The sequence below is a fragment of the Fulmarus glacialis genome, unplaced genomic scaffold (assembly GCF_000690835.1).
Source record: "Fulmarus glacialis isolate BGI_N327 unplaced genomic scaffold, ASM69083v1 scaffold30119, whole genome shotgun sequence".
In the NCBI taxonomy this organism is placed as follows: domain Eukaryota; kingdom Metazoa; phylum Chordata; class Aves; order Procellariiformes; family Procellariidae; genus Fulmarus; species Fulmarus glacialis.
In genome coordinates, this window is record NW_009233051.1 from 1 (window position 1) to 10,420 (window position 10,420).

The window sequence follows — 10,420 nt, forward strand, 5'->3', positions numbered from 1 at the left end:
CCCCCCCGACTTAATAAAGATTTAATGATTAATTTTAAATGACTGAAACATCTATTTTCTTAGTACTTTTTTTTTTTAAATCACTCTCTAAATGAAAAGGTGGGGGGTTTTTTGTTTTGGTTTGGTGTTTTTTTTTTTTTAGTTCATTCAAGTGGAGAAAAGAGTGAAAACTCAAAGCCAGTAGATTTTTCTTGCGTTCCCTCTCTTCTTCACCTCTCATCCGTTTTGGTGGGTGTGTTCATTTTCATTTTAAAACATGAGAGACATCTTATGCTGATGTCTTGGAATTTGCTGTGGGAGAAGTGTAGAATTTGAATTGGCATTATTTTGCCCTTTTTTTTTGTGTATGAACTCTAAATTTGCAATGACTTGTTCTGTGTGTACATGAAAGACCTCATAATGCCATTCAGGAAGTGAACTGTCATATATTTCTATACATCACCCTTTCATGTGTTGGGATATTTCACAGTCTTTATTGAATTTATATATTATGTAGGTATACATTGCAAAGCACTTCAAAGGCCTTTCTGGCTGAACACTTCTGTTTGTGTCATTTCTGTGTGATTTTTAGACTTGGTGGCTTCTGCAGTAATGATTACGCTTTGATTTTAAACAAAATCTTGCTGATAGTTGTTTTACAGACAGGTGAGAGTGCCAGTGAGTGCTTTTGCCTCCGATGTCCGCCAGTTACTAGTGCTAGTGGAGTGGCAACTGGATGTTATATCATTTCCTGGAAGAGGTAAGTATCTCTTGGCCTGGATGGGGAGAGGAAATAAGTTGGTTTATTTTTAGGGATGATGGTGAGTTGGTGGGGTTTTTTTGCTTGTTCAGGGGTTTTTTTGCTTTTTTTGGTTTTGGATCTTCACTGTCTAGGTATTTTGGACCTTACTAATTACTGCTTAGCTTGTTAGACTTCTGAATAAATACATATTTCACTTAAGAGATAAATATTATGTGGTTATGGTTTTAACATTCCATGAAGCTTTCTTCTTTGTAAGATCTTAGGTCAATTACAAAGCTGTTTTGTCACCTTCCACTCCGTTTTCTCCAGTCATTAAATACTTCACTTGAGAAGCCAAGCCAAAGGAATGGTTTTGTGACAGTAGAAACAAACTAACTTTTTAAATGGGAAAACTAACTGTTTTCCCACCCTAGATTGTGCGTTTATATATTCACTCAGTTTTCCAAGACAAATGTTGAGGTATATCTTTCTTCTAGTTTGCTTTTATATAGTTTTAGAGCTGTTTAGTGTTCTTACTTGCCTCTTGCTATTTTATCTCCATGCTATGGCACTTTTTTTGCTCACTTCAAACAATCTAATATAAAGAATTGGGTTTTTTCTTTCCACCACTGAAATTACTGTAATTTTAGGTTAGTCACATATAAGTTGTTTTGGTGTACTCGCTTGATACTTTGTTGTATGACTTTCAACATGGTCTGCGTTTGATGTTTTCCTGCAGAAGTTCACCTGTTGAAAGTGTACCTGTTGTTAATACAGTCGTCACTCTACCGCATGTGATTGTAGAGAGCATTCCCCTCCATGTTAATGCAGGTAATAATAATTTGGCAACATATATGTCCCAATTAGAATTTTTAGGGAGGCCAAAGTTTTTATAGCATCCAGAGCTTGCATTTACTGTCGCAAAAGACAGAAAACTGGTGCTGGTTATTACGGAGCAGTGAAAGAAACTGTATCATCGCTTAGACTGCCTCAAGCCTTGCCCCTCTTTCCCCTCTTCAATTCAAGGGAAGAGCTGGAAGGTAGTTACGCAAATGCGTTCTCTTAAAAGCTGTCAATGGATTGACCTGTGTTACGTGGCAGCACAGAGGCCAGAGTTACCTCTGCTGATGCTACCTTCCCAGTAGGTTTCTCTAGACGCTTATGGCAAGCATTGTTCCATCCACCCACGCCCTGGCTGCATCCCAGGAAAGAAACAGCCTGGAGAATTGGAGCTGCTTGCAGGCAGGTGAACTGTTTCTGTTCTACCACTTCACCTGCACAAGAGCAGAGGGGGAGTGGAGACCTCACTGAACACACAGAATTCCTATGCTTTCCTCAGTTCAGTTTCATTTGTACTGAGATTCTTCCATTATCCTTTCCTGTTATATTTTGAAGGAGCTTCCTGACAGTATTTGATAAGGTTTTGGTAAGCTGAAAATACCCAGCAGCAACCAAAATGACTTCCTGGCTAGCATCCCTGGACAGTGTCAGCAGCTTGGGGTTTTGTAACTAGATGTTGAAGTGTTATTGAAAAGCTGTGATGAAATTGTGTTCTGTTCTTTAACCTTTTTCCTGAAAAATCTTGTCAGAAATGCTTTGGATACCTAGTTATTGTATCTTTTTTTTTCTTCAAATTTTTCACTGCTCTTTGCGACAGTCTTTTTATGTATGGAACTTTAAAACGTATTTTGTATTTGCGATTACTTACTTTCTTTCCAAAGATCTGCCATCATTTGGTCGAGTCCGAGAATCCCTACCTGTCAGGTATCACCTGCAAAATAAGACCAACTTAGTCCAGGATGTGGAGGTGTCAGTGGAACCCAGTGATGCCTTCATGTTCTCTGGCCTTAAACAGGTACAAAATTGTCACATCTATTGATCCTGCTGGCTTGTCTGGTAGTGAAGGATACATTGATTAGACTTACACTGATGTGCAGAGAGGACAAAGTCATTGTTTTTTAGATGTTGAAAGTATGGTAAATTCTGTCTGGAAGAATGCATGGATGCAGACTCCATTTAAAGAAGGGCGAAATGGAAGCCTGAGTAGGAGCCGTTTGCCATGTTGTTTATGGGTGACATGGTGCTTCAGGATAGAAGTAATAGTTTAACTAGAATAGGAAAGTAGTTACATTCTTTCCAGCTTAAGAAAGTAAACAGTGTATAAATAGAAAGTAAACAGAGGACTGCTTTGGTCACAATGTTTGTGTCTTTTTTTCTTTTCTTTTTTAAGATCCGATTAAGAATCCTTCCTGGCACACAGCAGGAAATGTTATATAACTTCTATCCTCTGATGGCTGGATATCAGCAGTTACCATGTCTTCATGTTAACTTGCTGCGATTCCCAAACTTCACTAATCAGTTACTCAGACGATTCATACCAACGCACATTTTTGTAAAGGTAAGACTGTGAGAACTGCCTTGTGTTTAAAGGCTCCCTGTGGGGCTGTTCAGTTTTTGGGGACTACAACCCCAGCTCTATTCAAAGCTGAGTGTTTCTAAGCAGACTAAAATGGCCAGCTTGTAACAGAATTACTTGCTTTGAAACGTCTTGGGTTATGCATTGGTGTTGCCAACCAAAATCCTTAGGAAATCTGTTTAAGTGCAACAAGTATTTGGTTACAGTTAGATGAACTAGCTGAATGTGCTTAGCCTGTCCCTGTTATTCCATGTCTTACTCTGTAAAATGAGTCTTAAAGTTGTCTGTATTTTGAGTACAATGGAGTAAGCTAAATGTAATGAAATACTTTAATACCATAATTTGTAGCACTCCTGAAAAAAGTAAGTGTTCGAGCAACCCATATGACTAGGTTCAGAAACACTGTAGCATCCCACACCTCCCTAAATAACTTCTAAAAACACATCTTCTCAGTGAATCCTTCAGTCTAGAATTTTTTGTCTTAAGTGGTACGACTGAAGACAATTCAATCATGTAATGAAAAGTAGATCACAGGTTTCTTTTGACTTTTTAAGAATCATTTAAATCCAGTTGCCCAAAACAATGCTTTCTCGTTCCACTGCTGCTGTCTTCAGAATATTGTGTTCGCTTTTTAGTCAGACTCTTAGCAAGCAAGGAGCCTGAAGAGTTTGTATATATGACTTGAGATGGACTTGTTCAGACATCTGTAATCCTGTTTCCAGGAAACAGGCTTGGCGTTCTTTCAATTTTGTTTTAGCCAAAAGAGATAGGCAGAAATTACTTTTTACGTATGCTGTCAATCAGTGGCTCTTCTAGATTGGTTGTCAAGATGTCCTTCTAAGTCAGTACAAAAGGCTTTTTTCCTCAAAAGCGTGGTGTTCTCAACGCTCCTGTGGAATCTCTCAGGCTTCAGAATTCTTTGCTTTTGCTTTGGAGTTGTCAGGACCTCAAAAAACCTTGAAAGGATGCCTTTTCTTCCTTAAAACTTCTTCCTTGCTCTCTCCCATCTCTACTGCTTCTACTTAAAATTCCTCCATGAAACTGTCAATCTCATTCCTGTTTTATGCATTGGTAACTATCAGGTTTTTATACTGCAGTAATATTCAGAACTCTGATCAGCCAGGCCTCGTCCTGAGCTGTCCAAATGTGTACGGAGGTGCTCTTGCCATTGAACAGGGCAGTTAAGGAGCTGAGGCCTCTACCGAGTACTCACTGGGCAAAACTGAAATTTCAGTTGGATGTCCTCCATGTTTGTGCTACTACTGCTAACCATTAGAAGTAAGGATAGGCTTAATGCCACACGTGTGTACTTGGGCTACATCGATCAACACAATGTATTGCAAAGTGAGTTTCATAACAGCCTTAGTATTTTGCCTTTTTTTTAATTCTCTATTTTCTTAAAGCCTCAGGGTCGACAAGCAGATGATAACTCGATTGCAGCTGTATAACTGCGAGACCTGTACCTCTGCCCTCAAAGAAAATGGGATGTTGCACACAATATATAAATCTCACTTTGGAAACATGGCTTTGATCAAACCAGAAGAATTAAATTTTATTTTTAAATTACAACGCTTAGCAGAACTAATGTTTTAAAAAAACCTAGTCTTTCGTAGACTTTCTTTAAGGAATAAACATGTGGGGGAAACCTGGTGCTTTATTTAACAGGAACATTCTTTTGAAGTTAACTTTGAATGTAAAACTCTTAAAAAGTATTATTAAGGCATATTAAATGTCTCAAGTATTTAAGTGAAGAAATGCTAATTCATTTGACCAAAACTGAAAGGCATTTGCATAATTAACAGTAAGTTGAAGTGCAAAGTTTGTACTTACTGAGATTTACAACATTGAAAATGATCATACTTTACAGAAGGTTGTTCTGTGCCACTTGTGTTGAGGGCAGAACTGGGTGTGCAGTAGCGCAGCAAACTACAAATGGTTACATTGTACTGTTGGAATTGAGCGGCTTACTAGTTCTTTAAAACCGTAAATCTAAAAGGCACTATTTCTCCTGCGTAAGCCATATATCGAATTTGAATTCAGCAACAGCGAGTGTAATGAACAGAGATTCATTCATAACAGCTAGACTATCCAACTTGAAGCTGGTATGATTTTGGATTATTTTTACACACGCAGTTTCCAGATTAAAGATATGTCTTAGTAGTCTCCTGCTGTGTGAACTTAAAAAATGGACATTCTACTGTTGTACAGTTCCAGATGAACTTGTGTTTAAAATACAGTAAAACATGTATATAAAAAAATGCATTGTGAAAACTTCAGTTGTTTAACTTTCTAAATAATTACATTTTGATTGCTTGGGAAATACCTTATTTATTGTCAAAGTGAAGTTCTAATAAACAGCTTGTAACAGAGTACTTCTGAAACTGTGTCCTTAATTGCATTGTTTTCACAGCTGTTGTTTCATAACTCTGGTCTGTCTTGTGGACTGATACATTCATTTATGGCACTGAAGTCCAAAATAACAGCTGTAATACTTGGAGAAAAGCATTAGAGAAGCATGTAAACATTCCTTACCAGTGAAAGGACTATAGGCTAATTGGCAGTCCTGAAAAAATATCCGTGAGCATATACAGCTTTTCCATGGAGTGTAGATGTAGTTATACTAGGAGTTTTTTCAGTGTATAGATGAGGAAAAGAAGATGACTGACAAACCATGCTGGGAAGAACAAATGAAACCTTCCTTATTCTTTGCTTAAATATCATCAACTAAGTGGCAGTCATGGAATAAGTATCTTAGAGTTGAAAATGTATTTAATTTCCAGATTTTCTTTTTTTTCTTTTAAATAGCCACTCGGATTACAGCAACTCTGGCACCTCTGCTACTGCTTCTTAAAAGACATGTTGATGCAAGTGGTTTAAGTGTTCGGTGTAGAACTGGGGTGCCTTTTCTCCCCTCCCTGAAACAGTCTAACAGCAAAATAGTGATTTGCATTCCTTTGAGAAAGGGGAGGGCATAAAATGTTTTCGTGGTTACAATGATATTAAAGTCTTAAGTGAATTGTGTAAATAGGTTTCTACTTAAAATGGTGAGTGGTAAAAGTAGGAACTGTATAAAAATAATATAGAAATACAGAAATGCAAACTTATCTCATACCACAGAAAAAAAAAATTGCTTGCTACTTTGCCATAGTTGTAATTTCTGTTCTTTTTTTTCATTTGCAAAGAGAATCTTTTCTTGGTTTGTGTGATCTTGTTGTAGCTGTAAACACTACAAAGCGAAGATTTTTGTCTTAGTTGTCTAAAGTGCTAGGCACACCTTTTATGCTATGTAAATGACTGATGTGGATGAAAACATGCAGCAAGCAGGAACCACCTTGTTAAAAATGCTTGAGAAGTGATTAATGATGACTATCTTACTGACTCATAAGACTCTAATGCTGAGGGGAATGTTTGTGATTCATAACCCAAATCCCTTTGGAAGTCTTGAGGAGATAAAAAGGGCACATATATTTCAGAGTAAGTACAGGTTTTTTTATCGTTTACTGTATTTTGATGAGCACCATTCAAACTTCAATGTATACTACTTAAATGTAGTCTATTTTAATTGGAACTAATTAAGCATCAGAGAAAAGAGAAGCTACTTTTAGACTAGTTTAAAAATAGCTTTCAGGGAAAAAAGTTTGAGATCAACATGTTCAGACTGCTACTGAGCTAGAGACTTAGCCCTAGCAATATCGTTTCCTCCCCTTTTACGCTACGAAGTGCATGAGAGGGGAGGAATGTGTCCCATCACCTCAGATCTCCTGGCCTACAGTGAAATCCGGAGCAAAGAGAGGTACTCTATCCTTTCTTCATTGCTTCTGACCACTAAACTCTAGTTTTAAGTTCAGGAAAAGTGAGAGATTAGAAGAAAGATTTTAATTCCTGATCAATTTTTAGGGTATTGCACAATGTCTTCTCGGATCGTTAATTTACACAGGGGTTTTGGAGATTCTACCAGCTTCCTTTTTGCATGTGCTAATGAACAAGATTTTTCTCTTCAAACTTTATCTGCCTTCACCTGGGAGATTAGAAGTCTCTAGGTAAGAATACTTCTGCCAGACTCTCCTTCAGGTTTGAAGTTGCAGTGTGTAGAGTAGGAAGAAGAAAAAAATCCTCTCAAAAGCACCTTATTCTTTAAACCTGCTCTGCTGCTTCCTTTTCTGAAAACAATGAGCTGCTGCTCCTTCATGTCTTTCCAGTGAAGAAGTTAGGCTGAAGGAGAGCAACAGTGAACGTGGGTATCTTACCACAACCTACCTTCCCTGTCCTCCAGGGATGCTTTTGACAAAAGACTGATAGGACTAAGAGCAGTAATCTCTGCTCTATTCCAAGGACTAGGCATTTTACCTGGTTAACTGAAATGGAAGATGGAGACCTGTGCAGGACTTGTGCCTAAGTGTGTTCAGCTTTCTCAAATTCAGAGATTCAAAGATTGCTTTGCATCTCTCTGTTTTCAGGGTATCAGGTGTTCCCTGACAGACATTCGCTCAGTGGGGTACTGAGGCAGCTTCTACTGCCCGCGGTGGTTTGTCCCGTTGCCTCACCAGATTGGGTTGTAAAATAGTTCATAACACTTCTTACCTCACCAGGAACATGGCTGTTGAATAGCTGTAAAGTGCTGCTGAAAACGAGTTGTGTAGTCAATAAAAATTAGAATCTATCGCAATTCGCCATTGTGCTTCAAGAAGGACCAGAAAATAAGTTTATATAATGGTAAAAAAATTTTAGAGAATTGGTTCTTCAGAGCTCTCTGTGGGGATGGTTCTGGGTACTGTAGTTCGATAAAACCAGTTAAGGGGAAAAATAGTTTCAACAGCTTTGAGGTTTCTGCTAAAGTAAACCCTAGATTCTGCTTTTTTGTTTTTTTTTTTAGAGGAGGGATGAATAAACCTAGTGGAAGTATTAAGTGCCACCTGGGACCTGTTTAATCCTGCTTAATTTAAGGGCTAGTATGCTAGGCTACACCTCTGTGCGCTCTGCAACAAAAGCACAGAGATAACTTCAGATAATACAGATATGCACTGGTCCTGGGATATGCAAGCTGGTTAAAATTTATCCCAGCGGTTCTGCTCCGCTTCTCAGATATCGTCGATCTCTCTCCACCAACAAGGGTGCCATCCAACCAGAACATGACTGACTGCCCTTTCCCCTTGCTGGCAGAGGGGGCTCGGCAGGAGAGAGGTTCCCGCTTCCCAAGAAGGTTGCTGAAAGGTTCCCTTCAAACCCAGGCAGCACGCTTTCCTGCTTGCTCGCTTGCCTCTGCAGATAGGTACTTGCTTCCAGAGATCATTGTGACCTTCTGGTTGATCTCCCTTATGTTATTGTATTTCCTGATATGTGTTTTTTCTCCAAAAGTTCTGCAGGTTTCCTCTAGAATGAGCCCTGATTTTTGCAATTAGTCAGGGAACTAATTGGTCTGGTGCCTCTCCTGGACCCCAGAACTCTATGGCTGAACTGCCCTTTGCACGTTGGCTGTCGGGCATGCCGTAGCTTTCTGCTTGTTCAGGGAAAAGCACTCCTGGGAAAACCCTTACTTTGTTTCTACAGCAGATTGCATGGGGAGCTGCGGTGAGATTGTGCCTGTGGATTTCTGCGTTAAAAGCATGTTCCGAGAGAGCTCCATCAGCCTCTGGACTAGGAGGGAGTTCTGCCTGGCACTGCCCCGCGTGGGAACACGCATGTGCACTCTCCCGCTGTGGAACCTGGGCACGGTGCAGGACAGGAGAAGTTTCCAGTCTTAACGCAGCTCTGAGACTCGTCTTTGTTTACTCCGCGGAGACCGGTGGAGACAGCTCGGTGTCCCCTGCAGCGTGCTAGGCGCAGGGACAGCAGCTCACGGGGGAAAGGATGGTTACCTACCAATTAACCGCGGCTTCTTCACAGTGTGTTACTCGTGTGCGTGCTCACACTGGCATTTAAAAGATGGTGGTTCGTTCTTTCTCCTCTATTTCAAAGTCCTTCTGGGAGAAAGCAATTCTAACTCGCCTAGACAATTTGTCTAAAAGAGCTCTGCTCCCTTTTTACCCAGTTTCTGAACCACCTCTTCTCTCGCACCCCAAGGGGTGTGATCCAGAGCTTGGAAAGCCTCCCACCCTGGTGTATGCGTATTCGGTCGTATATCTTAAAGCCCCTCGGGTTAGAAGTAACCAACCTTCCTTGCCTTTTACTGCAGAAGGTTTCACGTTCTTTGCTTTGTTGTCTTATCGCCAGAGAAACTTTACAAAAGGCAAGACCATTTCATGTTTCGGGGTGTTACGTTAGGTAGACTTGAGCGTGATGAGATAAGTGAAAAAGAATAAACTAGATTAATTTTGTTTGTCCTTTGTCTTTGCAAGCCTTACAGAAACAGTTTTAATTTGGGGGGAGGTGAAGAGGGAATAGATGTTACAAATACTAATGGGAATGAATCAGACTTTAGGAAATCAAAACTCTACATTTCTCAATGTTGTCATTTTTCTTATTTCCAAAGAGATGCAAGCATTGGATAACTAAACCCAGACATTTATGTATTTAAATAGAATTTTTAAAAACCCCAAAGATTTATTCAAGACAGTATAAATTCCCTCATCTGAACAGAATGTAAATATTTTATTCTAGTTTTTTCAAGAAAATTATGTCAAATTTCCTTGCTAGATCTTTAGATAATTTGCTGGGAAACACGATATTGTGCAAAGGCAATCCAGTTTGCCTAGCCATGCTTATAGGATGTGTTGTATCAATGCAAAACTATGTTAACTATGCGTGCTAGTTACCGTAGTCTGAACTTGCCAGTGGGATGGGGAGATCTGGGAGTCAAAAATTTCTCCCTGGAAAGTAAATGAAAACATGTAGCTGGCATTTTTTTGCCTGCATTTAGGAGTTGCTAAAAAGTATCGATTCCATTGGGACATTTGAAGCTGGCCTTCAGGCTGAGATTTCAATTATTCTTTCTAAACTGTAACTGTTCATCCTCCAATAGTATTTCTACTTCACAGCATGCACATACTTTCTCCCTGTAGACCATTTTGCATGCAAATGTTTAGCTTTTCTGTCTTATCTGCACTCTTTAGCAATTACTGTGGGTTTTTTGAATGTTTTAAAGTAGTTAAAGGAAAAGCTAGAACTTTTAAAAATATTCGGTTTTCCATGCTTGAATATTTTTTTTGCCAACCAGTTTTTAAATTATTCATTTTAGTAAGTGATTATATCTAATATATTGAATCCAGATGGTTCTTATTATGTAGCTTTTATATATACGTACATGTATATGTACACACACCTCCCTATGCCAGTGAAATAAATAA

General features: G+C 39.1%; 1 protein-coding gene across 1 annotated transcript; it reads left to right on the forward strand.

Moving 5' to 3' along the window:
- Positions 1 to 571: 571 nt before the first annotated feature.
- On the forward strand, positions 572 to 4,966 carry LOC104082164 (trafficking protein particle complex subunit 11-like; the record flags this gene model as incomplete). The annotated part of the gene is made up of 5 exons (XM_009585181.1): positions 572 to 739; positions 1,461 to 1,552; positions 2,443 to 2,576; positions 2,952 to 3,119; positions 4,541 to 4,966. Coding segments are annotated over 5 exons (607 nt in total), but the record flags the coding sequence as incomplete, so codon positions are not given.
- Positions 4,967 to 10,420: the final 5,454 nt, after the last annotated feature.